At 37.0% G+C, this 13,874-nt stretch overlaps 1 protein-coding gene across 5 annotated transcripts in view; it reads left to right on the forward strand.

Annotated features, from left to right (window-relative positions):
* The window catches only part of DYNAP (dynactin associated protein), a 36,573-nt gene that overhangs the window by 15,071 nt on the left and 7,628 nt on the right, over positions 1-13,874 (forward strand). For 3 of the 5 annotated variants that reach the window (XM_079109115.1, XM_079109117.1, XM_079109116.1), the window contains 6 exons: positions 5,928-6,035; positions 7,378-7,614; positions 8,245-8,451; positions 10,784-11,017; positions 12,455-12,608; positions 13,618-13,727. In XM_079109115.1, coding sequence (XP_078965241.1) covers positions 5,952-6,035; positions 7,378-7,614; positions 8,245-8,451; positions 10,784-11,017; positions 12,455-12,608; positions 13,618-13,727 — 1,026 coding nt within the window. In that variant the 5' untranslated portion in view covers positions 5,928-5,951. Of the gene's footprint in view, positions 1-2,046; positions 4,198-5,927; positions 6,036-7,377; positions 7,615-8,244; positions 8,452-10,783; positions 11,018-12,454; positions 12,609-13,617; positions 13,728-13,874 lie in introns of those variants that run through there. The other 2 variants (XM_079109118.1, XM_079109119.1) reach the window with 2 other exon arrangements.

A 13,874-nucleotide genomic window follows, 5' to 3' on the forward strand; every position in this document is an offset into this window, starting at 1 on the left:
CTGTTAACCAAATTATAGACTTTACTCAAATTTCACTTATTTTTCCTGTAACGTAATTTTTCTGTTGAAGGATCCAATCTATTTAATTATCACTTTTCTTTAGTCACCTCAATCTGTAACAATATCTTTTTCCACCTTTATGACTTCATTGCCTTTCTTTAAATATATTTTTATTTTCAATTGACACATGCAATTGTACATATTTATGGAATACAGTTTGATATTTAACTACAGCTATGCAAAGTGTAATGTTTAAATCAGGGCAATTGTTTTATCTGTCACTTTAGACATTAATCATTTCTTTGCTGGGAACATTTAAAATCCTCACTACTAGTTCTTTAAAAATATTCAATTTATTATTGTTAACCATAGTTATCCTACTGTGATATAGAACAACAGAAGCTATTCTCTGCTTTTGTGAGATCAACTTTTTAGTCTCCACATGTAAGTAAGGAACATGCAGTATTGTCTTTCTCTGCCTAATTTACTTCATTTAACATATCTTCTAGTTCCTGTCATGTTGCTGCAAATGATAGAATTCCATTCCTTTTTATAGTCAAAGAATATTCCATTGTGTATATTTGGTACCTTTTACTTACCCATTGATCTGCTGATGGATATCCACATTGATTCCTTATCTAGGTTATTGTAAATAGCGTTTTAATAAACATGGGCGTGTAGATAGTTTTTCAACATACTGATTTCATTTCCTTTGGCTATGTAACCAGAAATGGGATTGCTGGATTGTATAGCAGTTCTATTTTTAGTTTTTCAAGGAAGCACCATACTATTTTCCATAATGACTGTACTAATTTACATTATCAAAAAAAGCAGGTAACAATTCCTCTTGCTCTTCATTGTTGCCAGCATGTACTATTATTATTTTGTTTTTGATAGTAGCCATATTAAGTGGGCTAAGATGATATGTTATTGTGTGGTTTTGATTTGTATTTCTTTGATAAGTGATACTGAGCATTTTTTCATGTACTTGTTGCCCCTTTGTGTATATTCTTTTAAGAAGTGTTTATTATTTCCCCATTTTCTCATCAGGATATTCATTTACTTTTTGCTGTCAAGTTGTTTGAGTTCCTTATGTATTCCGGTTCTTAATCTCTTACTGAAAGAATAGTCTACAAATATTTTCTCCCTTTCTGTTGGTGGTTTCTTCACTCTGTTGATTGCTCTTTTTGTTGCTGTTACTTTGAAGAATTATTAATTTTGTAAAATGTTTCTTGATTTGTATATTTTGCTGTTTTTTCAAGATTAGGTTGAAGTTATGCCTTACTGGGAAGGCTACCATAGACTGGAGATAGTCTGTTCTTCTCAGCGCATTGTATCAAGGGTGTGTAATGTCTAGGTTTAATAAGTTAACACTGATCACTTGAAAAGGTGATGTCTTCCAAGACTCTTATAAAATTATTATTTTCCTTTTATAATTATCAAACATTTGAGAGAGCTACTTTAAGAATATGCAAATATTCTGCTTTCAGCTTAATTTTTTAACCAGCATTCTTAGCACCCATTAAAGAATTTTGCCTACAGCAATTGTTATTGTGATGTTCTAATGATAATTTTGTTCTTTCATTAAAAATAGATTTTTGGTATATATGATAGTTATATAGATATCAATAATTCTTTTCCTCTTTCCTGCATCATCCATTGTAGAAATTAAAGTGGCCATGGTTTTAATGATACTCAATGGTGAGTAGTGATTTAGAAAATGGTGAAGGGGTTAAATGATAACAGTTATCCTGCCACAGCTTTGTAGTGATAGGAAGCTCCCTGAGATGACTGTAAGAAAACCTGACATTTAGCTATAATTCACTTTTGAATTAACATAAAAAGATGTTTCTGCTCTAATTTTCTGATTTGTAGTATAAGTATAGTACTACCAATCATTCAATATAATAAGTGAGGTTGTAGTACTTTAAATTTCTAGAAGTAATTCATTTTATTAATTCAAAGTGTTCTTACACCATATTAAAATATATCTATTATTAAAATAGTCTGCTTGTGGAGCAAGGCTGATATTTATTGGACATCTACTATTGTGCAGGCCCTGTGTTAAGAGCTTTACGAATACTAATGAATTTAATCCTCTCAAACCAGTATTGTTGCACCATTGTATAGAAGAAGAATTTGAGACACAGGGAGGTTTAACCACCTGCCCCTGATCATTTAGCTAATAAATAGTGGAATCAAGATTTGAACCATGCTGGTCTGGCACTAAGCCACTCCATTATAAACTTGTGCTTGTTGGTAGCTGTTGGTAGGACTGATGTTCATCCAGTACCTATTCCCACTAGTGTGACCGCACCAACCAACTACTTCTGTTCTGATTCATCAGTGCCATGCTCTGCAGGTTGTTAAATACTTAGGGCATGAGCTTAGACACTGGTGATTAAAAATGTTTGTATCCCTCATTATGCTTACCTTGACAGCATAAATGAACCTCAAGAAATATTTGGTGGTGGTCTATATTGAAGTTAAAATAGAAGCATTAGGCATGTATTTAGCAATTGTTCTTTCCCAGTTACGAGTGCATGTCTATCTTTGGCCACAATATGAAGTAGTATGATTCTTGTTTAGATGTGATTATTAGAGCCAGGGCAGTGGTTCACACCTGTGATCCCAGTGACTTGGGAGGCTGAGACAGAAGGATCACAAGTTCAAAGCCAGCCTTAGCAACTTAGGCCCTAAACAACTCAGTGAGACCTTGTCTAAATAAAATATAAAAAAGGGCTAGGATGTGGCCCTGTGGTCACTACAGAGGGAAAGGGAGCTGGTGTAGCCTCTGATATGTCCTTTTTGGGATGATGAAGCTGTGTGCAAGCCAGCAGGAAGGACCACAAACATCCTCTGATGTGTGCTCCATCCTACTGGCTGATAATTTATGACCTAAATTTAGAAGAATAAAAGAAAACAGAAAAAATATTCTTTACACTTTTCTCAACAGTTCCAGTATTGGCATAAAAAATTATATATGACTTTAAGTTACTCAGAGAGTGAGCAAGACTAAGAGGCACTTTCAGCCAGAGAAGCAACTGCTAATGACCTCTGAGAAGTCACCTAAACATGATACCTGTAGGATGGGCTCTCTCAGAGACAGAGGACCCCGGGGACAGGAATGAATTATATGAACAAGTCTTAAAAGTTTCTGGTGAGTGAAAGAGAAGCATTTCTTATCAGAAATGAGTGCAGCTCTGTCTTTTCTCTGTCTCTTTGTGTCTTTCTCCTGTAGAGCCTCTGATGTTCACTTACTGTCCACATTGTCAACGCTTGGGCATAGACAGCCCTGGCAGGATAGTGGTCCAGACCCAGGGAACTCCATCTTTACAGAGTCTCCATCACATCTAATGAGGAAAACAAAGTACCTCCATAGGTTATGAGGAAATGTGGCAAGATGGAAGAAGGGCAAGAAGAGAGGGAAGAGGAAATGCCTGGGTCTAAAACGTCTTCTGCAGATTTTGTTCTGTGGCTGTGGAGCCTCAGGCAGTTTGTAGCTGTGGCTTGGAGTTAGACAAGTCTTGTCTTAGGTAATATTCAGGAAGGATGGGTCTATGCATTGCACTAACAGAGGAACTGTTACACAGGGAGCCAGCTTCATGCAACAGCACCAAAATGACCAGCTGTCAAGGACTTAGTGAAACATCTGCAAACAGGCCCAATCCCTATTCTCCAGGTCAGTGATGCTAGTTTTCACTCTTGTGAGTGTGACAAAAACAGAGAAAGGCCTCAAGGGCTTAAAAGCTAAGTGGAATGGAGGTAGTTCTTCTAAAAGATGATTGGAAATAAAATTAATCAAACAGAAGCTGCCCAGGATTGTTAGATTACTGGGCCTTTCCCTGCAGTGTCTGTTGTATTTGACACTTTGCCCCACATCCAATCTTTATGCGTATGAGGGAACCCCAAAGAAAGTGGATACCCCATAACACCTCTTGGGCATCCTGACCTTAGCTTTGTGTGTTGTGCAGATAAAGGAGTGAAATAGGCTATCCAGACAACTGCAAAGACAGAGTGGACCTGAACTGAGTGTCCTCTGAACTCTTGAAATGTTGATCAATTTTTCATGGCTACATGAAGCAACTTTGAGAGATGTAACCACATATAGGAAGATAAGGATGATGCCGACAGAAATAGTGAATACCACAGAAGGCTAAGACTGAGAACCAGTTATGGATTCTGTACCAATGGGATGTGAGTCCCTCTCTGGATCTTGGAAAATGAGGTTCAAACACAGAGGAGCCTAAGCTCCCAGTGTATACTTGGCAGGGGGTGGATTATGCTGCGAGTGGAGGCATGTGATTGAGACTAGGCCTCTGATTATCACCCCTCTTCTCATCTATCCTTGTCCATGGTGCGTGTGGATGGCCCACTCTGTACAAATAAATGACTTTGGAGTAAATGAAGAAAGAAGAAACTGTTGTCACATGTATAGTCTACCTGGGGAGATTGGAATTTTCCATGCAAAACATGTACACAGTGGCAGATTGAGTTCAATGTTAGAAAATCAGGAAATATGATTCATGTGGTTAAGAAAATTAAAAATAAAAATGGGTAGGAATGTAGCTCAGTGGTTTAATGGCCCTGGGTTCAATCCCTGGTACCAAAAAAAAAAAAAAAAAAAAAAAAAAAAAGTGATTATTAGATGTATATCTAGGTATTGTACAAAGAAATCTGAATGGAGTCACCAGTTTTCTACTCTTTCTATATGTCTAGCACTAGCTTGACTTCTATTTGTAGAATCTGGTTTAGTTTAAAATTCTACCTCTTTTCTTCCCATTCTCCTATGCATTTCTGGTTTAACAGGGCCAAATCCATTTCTGGGTGATGTGCGTGGCTGACATACCCACTATTGGAGTGGGGGTCTCTGCACCACACCATGGAATGATATTTACTCACCCTAAAGACATTTTAAAAATATTCCTGCATTCTGTGGTCCTGCTGAATTCACCTTGAACTATTTACATGTGTATCAAAGACATAAAGTCCTCCTGCTGCAAATAGAAGTTGTAGGAAAAGCTCTGACAGACAATGGGAGAACTGGCCTTTTGTTTTGGTTCTGCCAGTAACTTATTCTGTTACCTTGGGAAATACGTTGAGCCTCTTTGGGCTTTCTTTTCTTATCTGTAAAGATCAAAGGGTCCTTATCCAGCTGCAGTGTTGTTTGATTCAGTGCATCTGGGAGTTTTAGTTTGGTTGATGATTAGCTGGTTCTGCCGTTTAAATAAATGCTAAGTACAATCCCCAAATAATGCTGGTGTCAGAGGGTGGTGTTTTCACATTTCCAAGAAAGAGAAGCAACCGCTGGGGTTGTAGCTCAGTGGTAGAGCACTTGCCTAGCACATGTGGGACACTGGGTTTGATCCTCAACACCACATATAAATAAATAAAATAAAGGTATTGTGTCCATCTACAACTAAAAATATTTAAAAAAAGAGTAGCCAAACAAAAAAATCGTATAAAACTTGCTTTGAAGACTTATTGTGTGTTTCAATGATTTTAAAAGATTATTCATTTTGAAACCCATCCCATTTTCAGATATCAAAATGTGGGAATTTCTGCATCTTAAATTTGATAAAATTTAGTAGGAAGCCCAAAGTTTAACTCCCCATCACTGAAGTGTAGATTTACCTGAAGCCTCGTTGGAACCTAGGCTGACATTGTTATCACAGATGTCATTACCTGTGTATGTGTCATCAGTGGGCAAAGGATTGGGAAGTATTTTATTGGTCTCTTGTTTGGCAATTCTTTCAAGGGTTTTTATTTTTCATCCAGTTATAATTTGAGTTACTGCTTCCTTATTTCATTTCCTTAACCGTCAGTTATATATAAGTAGTCCCCTACTTAGGAATTCTCATACTTCTCCTAGGAGTTTCCTAGTTTGCTAAAGTCATCCTTTTCTCCCTTCTTCCTTTCTTTTTCAGTGAACTGCTTTATGCCTTTTGCCAATGGACAACTCAGCATTTGAAATGCATGAAGGAGGAGCATGGAATGATTTGTCTGCGGGGAAGATCAGCACCAACTCTAAAATGGTAAGATGGGGATTCATATCCTGAGGTTAGGTTCCCCTCAAGACTCTTATGCAGAGCTCAGGAAAGAATCCTTTTTTAGACAGGTCTCCTCAGAGACCCTCTTCAAAAGGTAACATCTGCTCTGAATATTTCCTGCTGTACCTTTTCTCTCATAAACTTGACACATCTCTCACTCTTTAACAGCACAACTCTCTCTGTTGCTAATGGTATCAATGAGTGCTTTTGACTTTGTGATTTATTATCACCAGCTAAAAACCTGCATCTTACTTGAGACTTTCTAGAGGCAATGTTTTTATCCATGCTGATCAGTGAGCTTCAGATAAGTTAAAGGAGGAAATTTAAAGTTTTTTTGTTCAACTGGTTTTTTTATAGTCCTTTTCATAATGTTTCCCTTCTCTATCAATTTGAAGAAGCAGAATAACAACTCATCCTCTCTTCTATTTAAAGGAATCCAGACAAACTACAGGTTGAATGTAGTAGTCATTAAATACATATAGTGGGCTGGAACTGACATTTAAAAATGGAAAGAATAATGGATAAGTATTGTTTGGGAAACTTTTGTTTAAATTGTGTGTGTGTGTGTGTGTGTGTGTGTGTGTGTGTGTGTATACACATATGTATGCCCACATACATGTGTGTTTGTATGTGCATTTATAGGTGTGTTGTATTAGATCACAATGGAAAATGTATTTCTTAATTAGATGTAAAATATTTGAGAAACATTGATGAAGGTCAGTGATCAAGGAAAAATATTAATGTCTAGTAAAGTAATACTCTTTGAAATGTATAAAGTTATATGCTATCCTTTTGTTTTTAATTTAAACATGAGCCTGGGACCATATGTAAATGTAAAATTTCCTTTGAGGGTGCTGGACCATAAGAATTGATTCAAATTTTAATGATTGCCAAATGATATGGAGTAGTAGCACTATGGTTTAGTGGAAATAGCAGAGATTCAGATCTACAGTTGCAGTGTGGCTTTTCAGAAGTCATTGCTCTTCTCTGAGCCTCACTGGGAAAATGGGACATACAGGTTAACCTAAAATCTTTAGGATTCTTTCCCCTGCAAAATTTTTGCTTTGGGTTTCCCCCAGGATCCTGATACAGAGCTCAGGAAATATACTTTTCTTTGGGAAGGTAATGCCTCCTGTTCTGATCATTTTCTGATTCAATACCAAATAGATAAAATAAAATTTAAGTATAATTTAAAAAATACATTCTTGTACTATATTTTTGTCCATCGAAGTTAGTGGAAAGAAAAATTTAAGAGATAGAGAAAGGAGGTAATCTTTCTTCCTAATGTGTCTTGGGTAGAGAATAATAGCTTCGTCATTTCTCCTAGGAAAAGAAGAGGCAGTGGTCATTGTTGAGCATTTTCCTGGTGTGTCTCTTGGCCTGTGTCATCACTACAGCCATAGGAGTACTGATCATCTCCTTGGTTTACATTAACAACTCCCAGTCTCATTTAAATGTTCAGTTTGCATCTGGAGTCTGGCCTCTGCGAACAACAGTGGGTCCTAAAGGACAAAAGGCAGTTGATCCAAAATTCCAGTTTCTTAATCATTTACCTAAATCCAAGGTATGAATCATGCAATTAAGGAGAATAATTTTTCTAATGGTGATTTCCATGACCTTTTCCTGTCACTAAACTCTATTCTGTACTGGAAGTGCCAGGAGGATAAAGGGAGGTGAGGGACAGCGAAGAGGGGAGAGTTGGTTGATGTCAGCTTCAGGCAGAAATTTTCTTTAGTAGGTATTTCTGTGTTCAGCTGGAAGAGAGAATTGCAGGGCACAAATGGAAACCCCTCTGTTCTCTTGCCAACATAAATATCTTTGTCTGGCAGAGCTTAGATGATAGCACTGCATATATCACTATTGTCATTCCTGGACTCCTGCAGAACTATTCCTTATCTTCCTTTTTTTTTTTTTTTTTAACGTTTTATCCCCCCATCCCCCCCCCCCCTTTTTTTTTTGATGCATTGTAGTTGTACATACTGATGGGATTTGTTGTTACATATCCCTATATGCACACAATATGTAACAATATAATTTGACCAGTACCTTATCTTCCTTTATGAAACTCCAAAATTCACATCACTTCCATTGTCTTTTCTGTCTTACCTCCTTCTTACTCTGTAGATCATGGTGGCCTCACATTCCTCAGGAGATGATCTCCATGCAGATGTTTGCTTGTATTTGATTTTTTTAGGTGTTTGAGTTCCCTGGTGGTGCAATCCAGTGGGCCCGGTACAGGAACAATGTCAAAGACTATCTCAATGATGAAGAAGAGGCCTTTGGCACTAGCTTGAACAGTCAGAAATCACGGATGACTCTGGGGACCTTGAGAATAAAAAGCAAGGGCCTCCGGGCCCCTCACTGGCACTTCAATGCTAATGAACATGGCTATCTGGTACAGGTATGACTGTTCACCCACACTCTGCTCTTAAGCATCTGTGTTGTATGTCTTCAGGGTATTATTTTGTCACAAAACCTACTTAACTAAGTGATAGACAACCATTCAGGATTTCAATTAGATTCTGTTAGGTTAGTTAGCAGTTCCTTTAAGTATTAGCCAGTTTACTATGATTATTTTTGGCATCACTTTCTTTGGTAGGAAATAATTTTTCACACACGATTGTTATAGCAAGATCACTGTTTAGTCCTGTGAACCAAAGTTAAAAGTGGCAGCTATGATCTGATGAGCAAAGAAACAACAGCTTTCCTCTATGAAGAAAATCAGCAACTAGAATGACTAACTTGTTTTCTGGTATTCAGTTTTGAGTCTCCAAGATTGGGCCACATGGGTGCTTTTTTTGTGGTTTAGACCTTTCAGAATATTTTGAAGTCACATGAAATGGAGATGGCTGAAGGTGTACTTACCTGACTTTTCAAATAATTCATTAATTCCAAAAAGTACTTATAGGTCTCCATTTGTATTCTAGATACTGGGAAAGCAGAACTTTCTGAGTTTGGTCTTACTCTGACAATCTGATTCTTAGATGTCAATTTTATGGTGTAAATTTTGTTGTTAATTAAGACCTCTTTTGTATTTGGACGATTCATTCAGTTTTAGAACTTATAACAAGAAGAGAGATTTAGAGTTTCATCTATATGAGACCAAAACCTTCTTATTTTCCACGAAAGACTGATAAAAATGAGATGACTTTTCTAAAAATGTGCTGTAGTTGTTGGCTGTAAGATATACTGTGGTTATTGGCGTGCTTTCTGACTTCTTGTCTTTTTCCACATACAAAAATATGTAAAGGAGGATAATCTCCAAAAGATTAATTTTCATAGCCTTTGCTGAGCAGTGGCAGAGTGGTAGTTCAAAGAAAAGCCTGCTTAGTGGACTTGCTTGGGAGAGGAATTATACAACAAACTCTATGCCAGGGACATTGGTCTGGAGCATGCTTCAGAGATAACAGTCCTGGAATCTAGCTCAGCCTGGGGAGGCTCTTCTGAAAGTCTAGAGAGAGTTCATAATGTGAGCTTCTAAATGTGGACTGTATGGAGTGGAATATTCTCTAGATCCCAAGAAAACTAAAGATTACCAACTGTTACAATCAAAGCAGGGAACCATCAAATAGAGTGAGAAGGAAGTCTCTACATGACTCATCATGGAGATCATTTCTGAGCGTCTTTCTGAACACGTGCAAGCAGCTCTGAGGGAAGCAGGGTAGATGAGGTGGCCGGCATGCCTGGCCTGCAGCAAGGATCCAGTTAGCACTGTACCTTCTCTGCTCAGCATCTGGAATAGTTGGTGCCCTTATAGGAATAGATGGAGATTTCTGCTGCTCATTCCCTGTGTATGGAGGGAAACAAAACTCTGTGAGGTTCACTTTCCCACTCTATCTTTAATACCCAAATGGATCCAAGTTACACATGATGAACTTCAGACATATTGTCTGTGCAGACAGAACAAAGACTCCTTTTTCATATCTATTTTACATGAGTATTTTTGTATACATTCCACTACGTGACCATGAATCAGTGGTAAAATATAAATAATGGTATCTTCTCTACCTGCCTTAAAGGGTAATACTTAAGAAAAAATATAGAATGAGAAAAAGTATAGAATTTTATATAAGCAGAATCAAAGTGTGGTGCAGTGTGGATAAAAAAGTGTCTACTGTGGATCAGACTACTTAGACCCAAATCCCATCTTTGCCCTTGACTAGCTGAGTAGCTTTGGGGAAAGTATATGTTCTTACCAAACTAATTTTCTCATCTGAAAATGGAGATAATAATAGTTTTAGTACTCATGGAATTTATATAAGGAATAATTGAGTTGAATGAAGTAAAGTGCTTACCTAGATACCTGACACTAAAGTGTAGATGCCTTATTATTAAAATTGTATGTCAACTTTTTCTGTCTGGAAAGCACACTCACATCTGTATGCATACATATACACAAACATGCATATACCCAAATGTATATTCACATATCCTGATCATGTGGTTTGAGTCTTTTCAGATTCTATAACATGGACTCTTCATTAGGGAGTGTTGCTCACATGGTGGGGGACAAGGATCTTGCTCTTTTTATATATAAAGTATAGGTACACATATGACACATAAGCAGTACATGTATACAGAATATTGATCTAGGGTCTATCTGTCCTGTTAAAATTCTGCATGGTAATAGGGGGAAAAGTTTGAAAATATACCTTGAAAGGAAGGTAATAAAAAGAGGTTGAGAAAGATTGCTCTAAAGCAAAGTGGGGTGTGCTTTTGTTTTTATGTTTCAGGGAACAGCATGGATTGGGGTAGTTGATGATGGTGGTCAGGTGGCTACAACATACAATGTCACAGCTGGCCAAGTGATCTTCTTCCCCCAAAACACACTACACTGGATAAAGAATGTGGGTGATGAAGACTGCTTTTTCTTACTCTTTTTTTCTACACATGATGAACTTCAGACTCTGGATGTTGATGATGTATTTTTTTCTACACCTGAAGACATTGCTTCAAGGTCACTTAAGGTATGTACCATTTCTAAAAACACATCTCACCATAAAGGTGTGTATTATGCAGGCACAAAAGGATCATGAGTATTTGTGTTTCTAGGACAGCAGTCAGTACAGATCCAGAAGAAATTGGTTAATAGGCATGGTAAATATTGAATTATTGACTCAAATTTACCTTGTGTTAAAAAATCAAAGTCTAAAATTAAAGTCTTGATAAGTGTGAAGATGTTTCTGTGGTCCAGTTAATATTGAACTATTAAAGAAATAAAATTGCAAATAAATAACTTATTCATGTAAAAAAAATGTACCTTGTGTTCCCACTGAAGACAAAAACTTGTTGAAATTGAGTTCCTTTTTATTTTCTTTTTTTATGGTCTTCCATAGGAAACCTTAATGTATTGACAGAAAGCATATAATGTAATCACTTAAAAATTACTCTAATTTATATGCCCGAAGAACCATAAGTTCACTCATTCCTTCTATAGGGAGAAGTTTTCTATAGATAATGGAATCATGTTTTCTTAATCTCATGCAGAGGATCCCACACTTTCCCTAAAGAATCACTACTTAAAAAGTTTTAAAATGCATTTTTAACTGATATATATATAAACATTATATATATATATTTATATATTTATATATATATAAATGAGGTACCACAAGGTGTTTTGATACATGGATAAATGATGTAATGTTTAAATCAGGTTAAGCACACACACACACACACATATATATATATATACACATATATATCACAAACATTTATCATTTCTTTATAGTAAAAACTAAAAATCCCTTCTAGCTTTTATAAAGTATATTACATTACTGTTTTTTATATTTATATAACTTTATTTTTTATATTATTTTTATCTGTTATCATCTTACTAAGCAATAGCACAGCAGAACTTCTTACTTCTATCTAACTGTAAATTAGTACCAAGAATCACTACTTTTGATCTCTCCATATATTTACATTATCATTAGAAGGACAAATGATAGTGCTGCTTACAGAGGGTCAGCATTGGATGCTAACAGTATAAATGTGCAGAATTGATGATGGCTTCTGATCAGCAGTCGGAGGGGGTTCTGTGTTAAGTTTAGAAATCTGCATAGTAAGTTTTTGAGATTACCTCATAGTGGACACTAGTAGTCTAGTGCAATAGGGATAAGTAAGAGAAATGATTCATTAGAGAGAATACTGGTAAGTTTAGGAGCCAATGTATATTTTTGCAAGAGTTTATACTGACCATAAAGCAACCAACCATTTAAAACCAAGATACATTGCAAACCTATGGAATTTTCATAAATAGCACAAACATAAGGCTCTTCTGCCTGAGCTACTGAAAACCGCACTGCTGCTAATGTTGTTCTACTTTTGGCTACTTATCAGTCTATTACTAAAATTTGTGGAATGTTTCATAAATATCTTATTTGCTTTCCTATGTGTTTCAGCCTGAAGGTGGAATTGATTTCATTAGAAAATTCCATAAGCAAAAAGAGGATCAGGCAGTCAATCTTCCTCCCAACTTGGCAGAACTGGTTATGAATGCTAGTTATGCGCAGTCTCCTGACAACCTTGTGTGGAGATACTTTTATGACCTTAAAGGTACAGCATGCTGTTTTATGAAGCCATTTTAATTAAGTATTTATATATGAGATTATATGTTTGGATTGAACATGCATGTGTGTGCATGTGTGTGTGTGTGTATGTGTTTTATGGTGGGCCATAGTCAAGATAAAAATGAAAAACCACATTTCTCAACAGACTGGTAATGTGAGAAAAGGTCCTGGAGGCACAGCAGAATGTGACAACAGATTTCCAAGTGTGAGGGGTGTGTGTTGGGGCTGGGGGCGCTGCAAGAAAGAAGGCTGAGGAGAGAGGAAGGATCCGATCATGCAGGGTCTAGACACCATTCTAAGAGTGTGTACAGTATCTTAGTGGAAAAAAGGAACAACTGAGGAGTTTGAAAGAAGAGAGGGATACAGTCCTTTTTTTCCTTGAAGTGAAGAACACTCTGGCTGAATTGTGGGAAATGGGTTGAAAGGGGCCAGGCAGGAGGCAGGGTGATTAGTCAAGGGCCTGTAACAGCCCCTCCAACAGGGAGTGCTGGTGGTCTGCCTGCATTTGGGCAGTGGTGAGAGACAGACAGGTTGCAAAGTCAGATAGATACTCAAAGAAGCAGGGCAAAAGGCTTTGATGGTTGACTGGCTTGAGAGTGAGGTGGGAAACGGTGGGTAGGATGACTCCCAAGTTTTCTAGCCAGCCCCCTGAGTTGAACACTTTCCTAAAGAGGACACTCTATGCTAGAAATTTTGAGAGACCTTACAGGATGGTATAGAATCTGACTGGGTCAGGTTAATATTGTGTGGGCCCCATGATCCATTGTCAGCAATTTCTACTACATAAGTTTTCTGTGACTAGAAGAGCTGTACAGTTTGCTGAATTTCCATTGAAGTGCCATTGTGAATTGTTTGATTTTATTTTTAAAGTAAATCAAATTTTTTGCAGTGCAAAGGATTGAACCCAGAGTCTTGTTCCTGTGAGGCAAGCACTCTACAATCAAATTATACTCTCCACCCCCTTATTTTGTTTTTTTGAATTTCCTTTGACTCAGGTTCAAAAGAATATCAGTTTCCAGGAGGAGTAATACAAAAGGCACAACACTGGAAGAATGGAAGTGAACTCAGCAACAATGAAAAAGTTTTCAGTGAATTCCTTAATCAGGTAATTGAGAAAAATATTTTGATGTACATTGAAATGGATGAACTATGAAATGTAGATCCTCCAGTAACAAAGCCACATCAGTGTTTATAGCAGCTCAATTCACATTAGCTATATTGTGGAACCAACCTAGATGGCCTTCAACAGACA

This window comes from Sciurus vulgaris (genome assembly GCF_902686455.1).
Source record: "Sciurus vulgaris genome assembly, chromosome: 13".
NCBI classification, from domain to species: Eukaryota; Metazoa; Chordata; class Mammalia; order Rodentia; family Sciuridae; genus Sciurus; species Sciurus vulgaris.